General features: G+C 37.2%; 3 protein-coding genes across 3 annotated transcripts; 1 reads left to right on the forward strand and 2 right to left on the reverse strand.

The window, feature by feature from the left end:
• Positions 1-7,018: 7,018 nt before the first annotated feature.
• Positions 7,019-7,954, forward strand: LOC149107378 (uncharacterized). The gene has a single exon (XM_089296809.1). The coding sequence runs from the start codon at positions 7,019-7,021 to the stop codon at positions 7,952-7,954; it is 936 nt and encodes a 311-aa protein (XP_089152935.1).
• Positions 7,955-9,772: 1,818 nt separating this feature from the next.
• On the reverse strand, positions 9,773-12,365 carry LOC149107379 (uncharacterized). Its single transcript, XM_089297160.1, has one exon. It carries the CDS (start codon positions 12,077-12,079, stop codon positions 11,111-11,113), a length of 969 nt encoding a protein of 322 aa, XP_089153286.1. The 5' UTR covers positions 12,080-12,365; the 3' UTR covers positions 9,773-11,110.
• A 32-nt stretch (positions 12,366-12,397) lies between these two features.
• On the reverse strand, positions 12,398-14,762 carry LOC149107380 (uncharacterized). The gene is made up of 2 exons (XM_089297161.1): positions 14,114-14,762; positions 12,398-13,581 (listed from the first exon to the last, which is right to left on the reverse strand). Exons 1-2 carry the CDS (start codon positions 14,457-14,459, stop codon positions 13,577-13,579), a joined length of 351 nt encoding a protein of 116 aa, XP_089153287.1. The 5' UTR covers positions 14,460-14,762; the 3' UTR covers positions 12,398-13,576.
• Positions 14,763-15,127: the final 365 nt, after the last annotated feature.

Consider the following 15,127-nt stretch of genomic DNA (forward strand, 5'->3'; position numbering starts at 1 on the left):
AAAAGCGAGCGTTTCGTTTTTTGGACGGTGTACGCGTGACTCCAGCGATGTAATTTAAAAAGGCTTTCAATAAGACTTTGAACTTTTAATTAAAATCTCTCCTGCCATTAGAAATTACTCGTCACGCGTATAATGAGAACCGTGATAAGCTTTCAAAACATGAATTGAGCTTATGTCCTTCTGATGGATTTTATTTACTCATTTAACATTATTAAAATCCAAGTGGCACACTACTGCAGTTGAAATTTCATTTTATTAATTTACGAAAATTAAAAAACAACATGAATTGGAAATCACAAAAACACAGTTTTGAATGCAGTACCATTTTTAATGCGTTTGATTTCCTTTAGGTACAGTGAAGTGTATATAAGACCATATTAGAAACAGATAATTTGAAATATCACGAAAGGACCATCATGAAATAATTTCTGTTATCAGTTTAAGGGATAGAGAACTCAAATCAAATCAAAGACTCCGGCCCGCTCCATGTCTAACAACACAACTCATTTTTTTCATCAGCTTTCTTTCAACGCCTCTAACTCTGACTCTGTAGCAAAGGAACACAACCTTGCATTAGATAGAGTTAATCTGTCACTTTTAATTTTCATCGCTGCGTTACTGCCCGTGGCTGTGGTAGCAAATGGTCTTGTTTCGGCGGCGATCTGGAGGAATCCCTCTCTGAGAACACCATCTTACATTCTGCTCGCTGGATTGGCTTTCACTGGCTTTTGCACTGGACTCATCTCCCAACCACTTTGGATTGCGAACGATTTGCCTCGGTACTTATCTTCCGATCAGTTTAATTCATTAGACAAAAGCAAATGGCCAAAGTTTTATTCCATAACAAGATCCATCGGCGATGGCTGTGCTAAATACTTTTATCAAATTACTGTTTTACTAATAACGCTCATGTCCATTGAACGATGGTTGCACATGACTCGCCGATCCGTGCTGACTGCGCATCGTGTCAATTATATTGTCGTGATGCTGTCGCTGCTTATGCTACCGTTACTTGTATTTCCGAATGGACCAGGATCATATTTCATAATAATCTTACTTGTGTCATGCTGTTTTATTGTTACTTCAGTAGCCTACTTCAAAGTGTTTCGAATAATTCGTCGGCATCAACTGCAAATTCAGGCCAACGCCATGTCTCAAAACCACGTTCAACCAGCGATCAACTTTGTCAAGTACAGGAAGTCTGTCTTTACGATTCTTAGTATTCTGGCTGTTTTCTATATAACGTACTTGCCCGTAATTTTAACTATAAGTTTACTATGGGTTCTTCTGCAGAACCCCAACTTGAAGGAGTTAATTCTTCGTGTGTCTATTTTGCTTGGGTATTTGGCGTCCTAGCTAAACCCCCTTATTTTCATTTGGAGAATGAAGGATATTCGAAATGAAGTAATAACGCTGCTTAAAGGCATGTTCTGCAAAAACAGCTAAGGGACATCAATATTAAAAGTTTAACGTTTGTATATAATCAGCTATTAACTCAAATCTGAACACCTAATGCATATTGTACACATTCCTTTCACTACCAATGGACTGGAGCGTCAAAAAAAAAATGATCTAATTGGGCGAACCCTAAGATGAGCATCCACGACTTCAACTGCGGGCCAGAAAGCTCTGTACACTAACAGCTCTGGTCTCTGATTCTTTAACATCCTTTTCCTCGTTTAAAACATTCATGGTGTCTCGGATGTTTGTTAAATGATGTTTGCTCATCACTCAGTCATCTCTGTTAACTGTGCCTCGCGTGCCCAATCCTGGCCAACGAGCTGTAGGGGAAAGGAGGCTGCTCATTCAGTGAACAGCTTAAAGAAGAAATCTCAGGATAGAGGTCTACACTGATCCTTAACTTCAAGGCAACTACCAGGGCCGGGTTGTTCAAAGCACGATTAAGGTAATCCAGGATTAGCGTAAATTTTTATTTCAATTTTGTAACTTTTCAGTGACGTTTTCTCTTTAAATTTTTTGTCCTTCGATTTTGGCTTTGACCAATGTCAAACTCCAGGAAACATGGACAGTGAAAACACTTTTATTCGAGAGAAATTTGAACTCTGATTAACTTTTAATCTTGGATTAACGTTAATGGGCTTTCGAACAACCGGTCCCAGGGCTGTACTACCAAGGACTATTGTCTGGCAACGTCAATTATATCAATACCCCTAGCTGAAGCATTTAATATAGTATTCTTTCTGGGCTGTACCCAACAAAATTCAAGCTCGCAAAGATTGTTCTACTTATTAAAAATGACAATAATACTCTTCCTGAAAATTATCGACCTATTTCACCAGCCGTTATCCATTTATAATCGAATATTTGAAAAGCTTATATATAACAATCTTACTAAATTTGTTGACAAAAGTAATATACTCTATAACATCCAATACCATTTTCGAAGCAAACACAGCACGCAATGCTATAGAAGGCAATGTTGACAACAGAAAGTATACAGGTGGTATCTTTATTGATCTTAAAAACGCATTTGATACAGTTCACCATAGCATCCTATTAGCTAAACTTGAAAGTTATAGTTTAAGAGGAATAGTAAATACTTGGTTTCAATCTTATTTAGCTAGCCAAAAAAAAAAACAGTTGAAATCGATAAACGTAAATTATTTCTAATGGGGAGAAAACCCTCTGTAGTGTACTCCAAGACTCGGTCCTTGGACCGCTAATGTTTTTATTATATAATAATGATATCTATAAATGTTCTTCAGAATTTACCTTATATTTGGTTGGAGGTGATACAAGTATAATTTATGCAAATAAAGACTTGCATACCCTTGAATCAACTGTTAGTTTAGAGCTTGCCAAAGGTAGTGAAAGGCTAAAAGCTAATAAACTGACATTAAATGTACAGAAATATAACTATGTTAATTTCGCCCTCGTCAAAAGACTATGCTTTTTGTTCCTCAAATTACGATCCTTGACCCCATGTCAAGTGTACAAATAGTTCGTGAAATGAAAGACTTCGTCAAATATCTCGGGATAATGGTTGATTCAGACCTCTCATGGAAGAATCACATCGACTTCGTCTGTCATAAAAATAGTAAATCAATTAGGATTATTGCTAAACTAAGTAAGACACTATATCCCATGTCGTCTCTTATTAACTATTTACCATACTTTAATAACTACCTTAATCATAAAAATTACAATTTCCTCACCAAATCATCTACGAATGAATGCTTCATTTGGTGTTTCAGTCTGGAACTCCATCCCACATTCAGTGAAATTAGTAATCAAATTTAAATTGCTAAATATAATGAAGGAACTACTCCTTGATGTATTAAGATGTCAAAGGGAAGCGACGATATCTCGTCGAATTATCGTTACAACGCGTCGCTTATATGTGCGATATATCGCCGAGATATCGACGAGATATGGGCGAAATATTGCTAGACCAAAGTGCGAAATTCGACGATTATCGCTTGCGTTGCTTTGGCACAATACTGTGTATTGAAGTCTCCCAACTGATACAGAAGTTATCTAAATTTTTGTAGTTTATTAATGATAGTATTCTAGTCGCTTATATATGTACACATCACATTATTACTTTGTTTTCGGTTTCCCGTAGTTGTTTACATTGTTTTACTTGTACCTTTTGTAATGTTGCTGTAAATTAACATTACTTTTTTCTTTCATTCCTTTCTTTTTTATATGAACCCCTGCCCCCGCCTAGATTATTTCTGGACCTATTGTAGCTGCGGGGGTAAGCAATTCTGTTAACTCTATATAAGAAAAGAAAACAAAATTAAAGTTTAAGTTCATTTGTAAAATGAAGTCGTTGTTGTTCTTAAAAAGGTTCAAGACTCCGCAAAATCCAAACACATTATTTAGGAAGGTGGATAGCGCGGCTGACGAATGAAAAGGTCCTTGTTTAAAGCATTTGCCTTAAATTATTTTGTAATATTAGATATCGTAGAGCACTTCTCGCTGAATGTAAAGGAAAAGGTCTGAGAACTTCCAAAAAATTATTCAATAGTTAATCAAAAGGCAATGGTGCTACATGTTTAGCCTCAAAGATTACTTTTCTTGTTCACAAAGGTTCTATTGTCTTAAACCATCCACCTCCCTGTCCCAGAAAATCAATAAAAAAAACGCCAATATCTTCGTCGTGTAATTAATTTTTGATGTTATTATTCCCCATCACTCCAGACCTTTCTGGTTAAATATAATTAAATCAATGTCCAGCTATGCTCATAATTTAGTCGTAGTTTATAAAAACCTATGTTGATTAATTTTTATGTTTATAGAGAGATATTCCAAAATTGACAATATCATAACTAGCAGGCAGGCGTTTATTTTACTTTTTTTTTAAATCAAGAAATAATTACAAATCGACACTACATAACCAGACGTTTTGTATCGATGCCAAACTAGTGAAATCCGCTACACAAAGCTCGCTTGGTTTCAATCAACGAAAGTAATTAAAAACTTCCTTTATCATCAAACAATTATACTAAATTGAGATTTCAAGATTTAATTGAAATGTGTGTGTGACTGACGGGTTTCATTCTTGGTTGCAAAAACAACGAGTTCACTTATTTAAGTTTCAGCTGTAGATTTCATTATCTCAGCAGTGCCATACTGTCATCTCAATCATGTTCATTTCATTAAACTTTGAAATACATCCTGAAAGAAATAATTCAAAACAAAGCATTTAATCTACAGGGAAAAGTACGTTACATTGTTTTATTCTTTCTCCACAGAAAATATGTCCTATCTTTGAACAAGAGTTAACTGAGTAAAATTAACTTTGCTCAGCGGGTTTCGTTTTCGGTGCTATATGGGACACGTTAAATTCCGGTCTTTTCCATAACTCTACAACTTATCTAGAAGAGCTTTGTTTGTGAGAAAAGATTGCTACGGGAGAGTCGAACTCGCGAAGTCTCCATGTCAAACAACACAAGCGCATTTTTTCACCAGCCGTCTAATTTTGACCATGAAGCGAAACACGACAGCTATACTTGGTATGTGGTGAATCTGTCACTTTTGATTCCCATTGCTGTGTTATCGCCCGTTGCAGTGGTGGCAAATAGTCTGGTTTTGGTGGCACTTTGGAGCAAGTCGTCTCTGAGAACCCCTTGTTACATTCTGCTCGCAGGATTGGCTTTCACCGACTTTTGCACTGGACTCATCTCCCAGCCTTTTTTTGTGGCAAATCAATTGATCTACCTTGCAGATCCTCGGTTTAACTATCATGACACAACCAGCTGGCCAAAGTTTTACCTGACAACAAAGGCTATCGGCGACGGTCTTGCCACATATTTTGTTCAGGTTACTGTGTCGGTGATAACACTGATGTCAATAGAACGATGGCTGGTCATGACTCGTCGATCCTGGCTTACTGTTCGTCGAGTCTGCTTTATTGTTCTGCTACTCCTGTCCTTTATGCTGCCGTCAGCAGTCTACTACTGCACAAATGAATCGCAATTTGTTACTGTAATCCTTTTAATTCTTTGTATCATGGTTACTTCAGTTTCGTACTTCAATGTTTTTCGAATAATTTGTCGGCATCAGCAGCAAATCCAGGTAAATACATTGGCGCAAAACACTGCTCAACCAGCAATCAACCTTGTGAAGTACAAAAGATCTGTGTGTTTAATTCTTTATATCATAGCAATTTTTTATATATCTTACCTTCCCATACTGATACCACTAATTATGTCATCCTTTGTGTTGACACACCCTGACGTAGAGTTGCTGTTTTTCAATGTGTCTGCGTTGCTAGGGTTTTTGTCTTCCTCACTTAACCCTCTGATTTTCTTATGTAGAATGAAAGATCTTAGAGATGAAGTGGCACAGCTCCGTAAACGAATATTCTGTAAAAGCAACTAGGTAAATGAACTTTGTTACACTTTTTACCTTTCCCAGTAATCACAAGTCCTAGCTCACGGTATAAAGTAAAACGTATTAACATTTAACGAAATCTCAGCAACTTGACATTACAACCCTTTCAACCCAGTGTATTCAGTCCGTTTTTGAATTAAATTTTCTAGATACTACTAATAATAATTTTTAAACAGGGCGCATACAGCAAATATGCGGTTTTCATAACGGCCTTAGGGCCCGTTTCCCGAGGGTCCCGAAAAGTTTTCTAACCCGGAAAGTCGTAGCAAAATCTCAAATCTTATGATTACAGAACTGTTTTATTCAGATATTCTTAATATGAACGAAGGTTCTCTTCACACAAGGAGTTTCAGTCGTATACACCTCTCTGTTTTTAGATACAGATTATCTAAAAATGGCCTTGCGAGCCCGAAAAGTTACTGGGCTCTCGAGAAACGAGCCCGGGTACACAAATCATAAACAATAATAGAATAGTTATAATAATAAAATAGTTATAAAAGTATAGTTAATAACTGCACAAAAACCTAAAGCTAGAAAAAAAAAAACATTCTTGTGTGAGAAGAAAACAGGCAAGAAAAGGCCTTCTAAAGAATATATCCACTCTTTTGGTAGAGCTTGGGAAATCATCCTTTTTCAAGTTGTTATAATGTAGTGCATTTAATTAATGAATATGTAGCCTTGCGATAAGAAATAAAAGACGGTTTAAAGTGGCTCAAAACAGTTTTCAGCACTTGCCAGAACTTAGATTTTGATAGTTAATTATAACCAGTCTTAATAAGTTGATACAACAATCATGGTCTCACAAAACTGCCCAATCATCTGTGAACATGTTGAATGACCACCATTGTGGCCCGAGCTCGAATAATGGACCTCTTGTCATCATAATATTATGGGAAAGTCCTCGGCAGCTGCTATTCACTTCGTTCTGCGAAATAAATTGACCCAGCAAAGAAATATGACAATTATATGACACTAAGTCCTTAAAAGCTTAACATCACAACATTTATAAGGAAACAACGAAACGATCCGAAATAAAACAAACAAAAAACGACATTTAGAACTAGAACAAGCAGGTCAAAATCGATCAAAATTTATTCTGCAGCTAAGTCAGGAAGTGTGAAGTCAGGACTGTCTTCTGCTCAAGGAATAGACCGTCATGGATAATAATATGACTCATTCTGCCCTGCCTCCTCTTCTCAAGTTTGAAAACATAGCGCGAATTTATGGTTCAGCTTTTCACGGGATATCTCTGTCCACAGCAGTTGCCGTCTCCATTTTATCGCCCCTGGAAGTGGTGGCTAATGGTCTGATTTTGGCGGCAATTTGGAGGAACCAATCTTTGAGAAATCCTTCCTATGTTCTGCTCGCTGGATTAGCTCTCACCGACTTGGGTACTGGACTCATCAGCCAGCCTATGTATGTCACAAACGAGTTGATTTACTTGTTAAAACCTAGGGGGAGCGTGGTTGTCACTTATGCTATGGTCGATGGCTGTGTCACGCTCTTTTCACACAGTACAGCATTTATTATGACAGTCATGTCAATTGAACGGTGGTTGCACATGGCTAGAAGGTCGCTGATAAACGTGCGTCGAGCCTTTATCATTGTTGTCTCTTTATTTCTCCTTCCTATTCCAGTAACTGTGTATCGTGTGCTCCAAAGATTGAAGCGAGCTCCTACACCTATGGTAGATGTTATTTCCAGTTCACTAGTCCCATTCTTGCTAACTGTCAGCTCAGTAGCTTACTTGAAAGTCTTTCGAATAATTCGTCGCCATCAGCAGCAAATCCGGGCAAACGGAATGTCTCAAAACTTTGCTCAACCAGCGATTAACTTTACAAAATACAAGAAATCCGTGCTCTCAATCCTCTATATACTTGTTGTTTTCTACATGGGTTATGTCCCTGTCGCCATCTCTATGAGAATATCGACTGTTTTGATCAATGAACAAGTCGTCTTATCTATAAATTTTTCTTTCTTGTTTATGTTTCTGTCTGCTTCGCTTAATCCTCTTCTCTACTTGTGGAGAATGAAAGATATTCGAAATGAAGTGAAACTTCTTATCAAACGAATACTCCACAAAGAGAATTAGTTAGAGAGAACAAGTTAAATATCTCTCAAGTTTCCTCCCGTTAAATGTTTCAGATTTGATATTTATTGCCTTCATATATACAAAAAAGAAATTTCAATTGAGCGGATTATCGCAATAAAGATATTCGTTTTCTAATTATTAATAAAATCGTGCACACCCAAAACCAAGTGCAATTGCATTCCACCTATTCTGAAAAGCACGTGCAAGTACATATATATTAATGTGCTCAATTGAAACGTCCGGCGTCACAAATGGTCACGGTAAAGAAACGTTTTTACGACATGCAATACTGCGATCAAAAACTTAAATTATCAGGAAAATATATAGCAATTAAAGTTACGATAGGAACAGGAGAAAAAAATACAATCCCAGTTATTAGACGTCTAAAAAACCTTTCCTTCAAATCGTTATTATATTTGCATGGTGCTGGCAAAAATAAAGAAAGAATGTTAACATACTATTTAATTGAAGAAAAATCTCATTAATTCTGGACACCCAGTCGCCAAGTAATTTCCTATGTTAAAAACTTTAATTAGTGCCGCGCGGAAACTTCACATGCCGTCATTTGAAATAAACGCATTTACACACAAGTGTAAAAAAAAGGCCAATTAACGATTTTCCTTCTTTACCAACGGCAATACAGATTGACAAGACCTTTATAGTATTAATATAAATTCTTTGCAAATAAATAACTGCAAAAACCCGTAATGTGGGATTAGTTTCGATGTCAGTCTCCTCAAGGGCTCTTCGGTTTTCCTCTCTACTCAAGAACTATCACTACAAATGTCACTAAAGTCTTATCACCTTTTAACGATTTCTTTTTCTGAAATCTCATGCGTTTTTCGTGGGAAGTTAAAATAGTGACATTTACATTTTCATGACAGAAATACAATTATTCTGGTCTTAAATTGAAATAATAGGGAACAGAACCAGCATTTGAAAGTTTTAATTGGAAATTCCAAAAAAAAAAACAAACAAGCAATAATAGCAGGTAACGCCCGTTGTAATTAATTTTCTTAGCTTAAAAGATATCTTTATTACTTTCTTCTGAGGAGTAGTTAACAGAATTGCGACAAGAGACATTTATGCCGGAAACAAAACAGGTTATAGAAAATCTCCTTTAGGATACCCAGCTGCCCTGCACTTATTTTTGGAAATAAATTGGCTCCACGGAGAAACTAGATGTGGTCTATCATTGTCAGCAAACAAACAAGTCGTGACAACGAATAAATACTAAAAACTACCGGTAATGTTAAAAGCTATAATTCGACAGCAAGTATTTCGCAAATAAAATTGGAAAGGCAGTTGACACAGTCTTAATTTATGTCAGACCTTTTATTTGAAAGTTGGCGTTGTACTTAGTCTTTCCTGTTTTCATGGGACTGGACAGCCATGAACAATAACGGGACTAATTGTACCACTCTTAGTCTTTTTAACTTTAAAAGTGCAAGAAAAACTCATGGTGCCGCTGTTTACGGGATAAATCTTCCGTCTTCACTTATGGTCGCCATTCTATTGCCAGTAGCAGTCAATGCCCTGGTTTTGGCGGCAATTTGGAGGAGATCGTCTCTTAGAACACCTTCTTACATTCTGCTCGATGGATTCGTTGGCTTTCACTGACTTTTACACTGGACTCAACTCGCAGCCTATTTATGTTGCAAAGCATTTGATCCACTCGCTGGATACTCAGCTGAACGAGGTGGAAAGGAGACCATCTTTTATCATAACCTGGGCATTTTTCAATTGTTATACTACGTTTTTTTCCAATGTGAGTGTTATAATCATAGCAGTCATGTCCGTTGAAAGATGGCTGCACATGACTCGTAGATCAATGATTACCGTGCGTCGAACCTGTTTCGTTTTTCTTTGCTCTTTGTTCCTTTCGATCCCATTAGTTGTTTATCGCGCATTGAACAACATTCAGGGAACTTACAGACTCGAATCAGATATTTCTTCCATTTTGAATGAGCTGATTTGAACAGACCCATTTGAACAGTAGTTCACCAAACACCAAGATCTACATTTACATCTACACTTAGGTAAGTCGGTAAAAATCGTGAGATATCACACCAACTGTAAAAACCTGAATAAAAATAATACAATGAGATATTAAAAAAAATTTAAAAAAAAAAAAAAAAATCAAGATAAACTGATGCGAGGATGCTGTAAGAGCGCGCGAAGGGTGATATACATCAGAGGTGAAAAAACCTGTAGGTCATGATCATTTGTATTTGGTGGTCAGGAAACTAAGCTAATTCAAGCACTTGCTTCTTCGCAGAAGGTTTGCATAAGTTAGGTATAAATTCAACATCTAGGCATCAATCTTGTCAGCTTTTCGGAACTTGGAAATTCAGTTTGCGAAAGAGATTCTAAAACCATAAGGAAATTTGGTTTCTAGGTGTATAGGTCGAGTACGGAGGCAACAGGGTATATAACTATTGTTTTTATAATATATGAACACGAGAGCCCACATTTCCAAATTAGCACATGTCCAGCGGAGCATTTTTGACGAACTTTGCAATGTTTTGAAATGTGGTGTAAAGCTGTCTCTGGTGTTTGACACATCTCCTGCTTCGGTGGCCATAGGTCCTCGACAAGAAGCATCTCAGCGCGTCTTCTTAGATATCTGCAATAACGAGGAGCGCAAAGTCTAAAAATAGAATGCAAATTATTGGAACCTCGCGAGAGTCGGACAACTTAAGCGTTTTCTGAGAGAAATTGGAGGAAAATGAACGCCAAATTTTTGTTTGAAAAATTGTTTTAGGAACACTTGCTTACGCGCTTGAAAAGGCGTCAAATCTTCCACCAATCCGTTTTGTTTGTCTGAGTTTGTCTGAGTTATGACGTCACTCGCGCGCTTCGCTATTGATAATGACTGGATAGATCTTCGCTCAGCTTCTCCAAATTCTAGCCTGGCGTGTTCTTATCACTTTTTCTCCATCAAATTTCTTTCAAAATCGCCAGCATCAGCAGTTCCTCTCGTCTAAAAACGTTGCACGTTCGATGATCGACCCAATTCATCCATTCGATCATCATGACCTTTATCAAAAGCCATTTGACACACCTACGAGAACAGGGTTTTTTTTCAAAAACCCTTTGTACTTGGTAATAGTGGTCTCTAATTCATAATGTTAAGCAAGTTTGCTTCACGACTTTCTAGCCATCTTTGCAAAGAAGGTGATTTAACAATTGCTTCACGCCGTTACAAATATCATTCATCCTCCAGAGGTACATGAGAGGATTGAGTGAAGACGATAAATAGGAAAACGTTAATGCTATTTGAAATGTTAAATCTAACACAGAAAGATTGTACGAAAAGAGCGAAAGTACAACAAATACAAGAAGAGGCAAGACACTAGCGAAAAGTAATGCCAAAATATACAGGATCGTAAACACAGATTTCTTGTACTTTGCCAAGTTAATTGCTGGTTGGCCAAAGTTCTGAGACGTTTCATTGGTTGTTACTTGGAGTTGATGACGACGAATAATTTTGAAAACCTTAAAATACGCAATCGAGGTTGTAATAATACAAAAGAGTAAAATGACGGAAAATACTGTCGTCCAAACGGGATCAGAAATTTTTTTTAAGATGTGCTTCAAATGAACTGCTGCGAGTGGTATGAGAAGGACCATCAATGCTGCCATAATCAAACAACTACGTCGCACAGTCAAGAGTGATCGACGAGTCATGTGCAGCCATCTTTCGATAGACATAAGTGTTATAAGTAGTAATGTTAAGGCATTGAAGTAACTGGAACAGCCTGCAGAAAAAGCTATGGTGTAAGGCAGGAATGATAACAGTGGGGCGTTAGTTTCCTGCGACGATTCAAAACAAATAAATCTGCTTGCCACAAATAACGGCTGTGTGATAAATCCTGTGCGAAAGTCAGTAAAAGCCAAACCGCTCAACAGAATGTAGGATGGTGTTCTAAGAGTCTGATTCCTCCAAATTACCGCCATTATCAAGATGTTTCCCACTACCGCTATCGGCGACAACACAGCTAAGACAACTGACGTGGAAATAGTTACTGCGTTAAATGTAAAACTATTGTTTTGGACGCCGCTGCCTAAGTAGCAAAACTTCAAATGATCGTGTGTTGGAGACACGGTCAGGTTACTACTCATGATGGCACTCGGACTGGGGCGAGTTAATTGTGATGCATATGAATCCTTGTGACCTCGTTCAATTCTTCCTTATGGACAGCTTTTTCCATTCCGCATCTCCAATGCTTCTGGTACCAAGTCATAACGGACAGGTTTCCTAGATATCATTTAATTTCCTCTACACCGTTAAAGCCATGCACTTTAGTTCTCTTGGACAAATATTTGTATTCTGTCAAGGTCATTTAATTTCATTATTATTAGTCTTACTCCTAACGAAAACAAATAAAAAGATATTGTTTCCTTACCTTTCAATTATTTCGGATCTCGACGGTGGAAAACTTTGTGTTTTTTTTTTTTCCGACAGTCTCACCTCTTGTGGTGCCAAGAGATTAATCATTAAAGTTTGTTTTCAAAAAAAGCATTAGTTCTTAGATGCAATTTACCATTTACCAAGCATTTTTAATCAGCATTATTAAGTCCGGAAGCTGTTTTTTTTCCGTATAATTTTCGAGAAAAGTTGAAGATATTGGTTCTATTTCTGTTCAGGCGGTTCTTGACCAATTACTTCCAATATTTTTATCAACACGTTGTGCAAGTAAAACTCATTTATAGATAACCTCAGACTTTCGAATATTTTTCTGCATGACCCTATTTTGTGTGTAAAGGCTTCTTCAATCTCTACAATACAATAAATTATGCGACGGCTTACATAAAAGGAATGAAAAACAGGGCAGAGGGATGAAATTAATAGAACTGCAATCTTCATCTTGTTTTAAAAGCAAAACATCACAATGGGATACATGTACACAGAGGAAGCTGGCGACTTTTATTTAGGCATGAAAACAGCGATAAAAATTAAAACAACAGAAAAGCAAGAAAACTGGGTCCAAAGCATAGTATATGTAACAAATAAAGAAGCCTAAGCTGTGTATTACACTGTGATAAAACACGACGGGCATTTGAGAACACGAGGGACATATGGAAAACACAAGCCGTAGGCGAGCGTTTTCTACATTTCTCGAGTGTTCTCACATGTCCGGAGTGTTTTATCACAGTGCGTTATGATATAGAGGGAAATATAGCAGGCAACACAGCTTGCCAATCTCGCGCCGTCCGCTGAGAACATTTCAGAAGCTAAACAATAGATATAAAATTATGCAAGGAATATTGCATACAATGGCTACAAAGAAGTATTCGTTCTGTTTCTTAAATATTTCTTATATCTCAAACTCCTGGTTTCCCAAATTTTGGGCCTCTGTTCATCCTTTACGTTCTGAGCCACTTAAAAATGAAGTATTTTTTTTCAAAGGCCTTTAGAGCAACAAATAATACATTCATTAACATTGTCATTCTCATTCTCATTGTAGTGAGTCCTTTCTGTAAACCTGCTTGTACAATAATATATCTTGTATAGTTACATGAATCATACAGATCATATTGCTGTAATGTTCTTCTCTAGCTAGGTTTCCTTGCAAAGAAGTCTCCGTAGTAATTGTTTCGCCCCATTACGGATGTCATTCATTCTACACAAGCAAATGAGAGGATTCAGAGCGGAAGACACAAACAGAAACATTAGTGAAATTATAAATGCCATCTCCAAATCAGAATGGTTGTAATAAAAAGAGAGACCAGTGAAGAGAATAAATGGAAGGTAACTGATATAAAAAACTCCTAAAATGTACAAGATTGAGAAGACAGATTTCTTGTACTTCGCCAGGTCTATAGCCGGCTGACCACTATTTTGACGCGGCTCGTGTGCTTGAACTTGTTGTTGGTGACGACGAATTATTCGAAAAACTTTAATATAGGCGATCGATGTAGTCATTAGACAAAACAATAAAATGACGAACAAAATGGCATTCGAGACGAAGCGATGAGTGTTCCTAAACAAATGCAACAAGCGAATTGCTACTAAGGGCATCAGAAGGAACATTGTAACTGTCATCATAATACAGGAACGACGCACAGTCAGCAAAGATCGGCGAGTCATGTGTAGCCATCTTTCGACAGACATCCATGTGAGAAGAAATAGAGTTAAGGAGCTAAAATACGTACCACTGCCTTCGGCAATTGTTCTTGTATAAGCGAGAAACGAATGCTCCATCTTTTCTTCCTCGGAGTCCATAATACAAATGAACTCGGCTGCAATGTGAAAAGGCTGGGTAATGAGTCCCGTACAAAGATCAGTAAATACCAAAAAGCCCAGTAGAATATAGGAAGGGGTTCTTCTAAGAGACTGGTTCCTCCAAATTGAAGCCATTATTAAAGCATTCCCTATCACTGCTACCGGTGACAGAATGGTAATGATGATGGACGTCACTACGATTACCACAGTCTGCTTTTTGTTGACGCCCTCTAAATGGCAAGGACTGTGGTAACTATATGGAATAGAAGAAGACATATTGTTATGGCAGACAGTGGAGCCTTAAAAGAGGGAACGGTGACTCTTCAATAAGGCGGAAATAATCTTTTGTCTCTTGTAGACCACACTGATGTCTTGTTAAAGCTTGTTTCGAGTTTACTTTTTATTAACGAGAACTGAATGGAATTCAAGATAAAGTGTACACAAACCCCAGTAGTGTCTCTTGCTATATTTATCCTTTATGACTGGTAGGTCTTTTCATTATAACTAACTTGAAATTCGTTAATCGACAACTGACAGTCTTCTTCCGTACCGCAACAAACATACGACAAAAGAGCCAAGGAAAGTATCATAATTAATCTATTAAAACTGAGCCACTGACTAATGTTGGGGCTAAGTTTAAGGATACATACGCTCAAAAATCTAAATTTGAATTAACAGCAAACACTGGTCCAAATAACTACATTTTAATTCATTTTAATTTCGAGACGGTATCACTAACTTTGATTTCGTGACATGGTTACCAAGAGTGTTCCTGAGTTACCAACTTTTATAATTCATACATTAAGATTAGGAAAGCAATGCAAATGTTGACGACAAAGCTCTTGTTAATTAAAAATAAACGTTGATTGAAATCAAAATATTCAGTCGACTATTACGTTTCTTCTTTTTTTGTTTCGCTCTCGGTGGAAAGAGAAAGCAATTTT

Source organism: Orbicella faveolata, unplaced genomic scaffold, assembly GCF_042242905.1.
Source record: "Orbicella faveolata isolate gen_17 unplaced genomic scaffold, um_ofav_v1 contig_27, whole genome shotgun sequence".
In the NCBI taxonomy this organism is placed as follows: Eukaryota; Metazoa; Cnidaria; class Anthozoa; order Scleractinia; family Merulinidae; genus Orbicella; species Orbicella faveolata.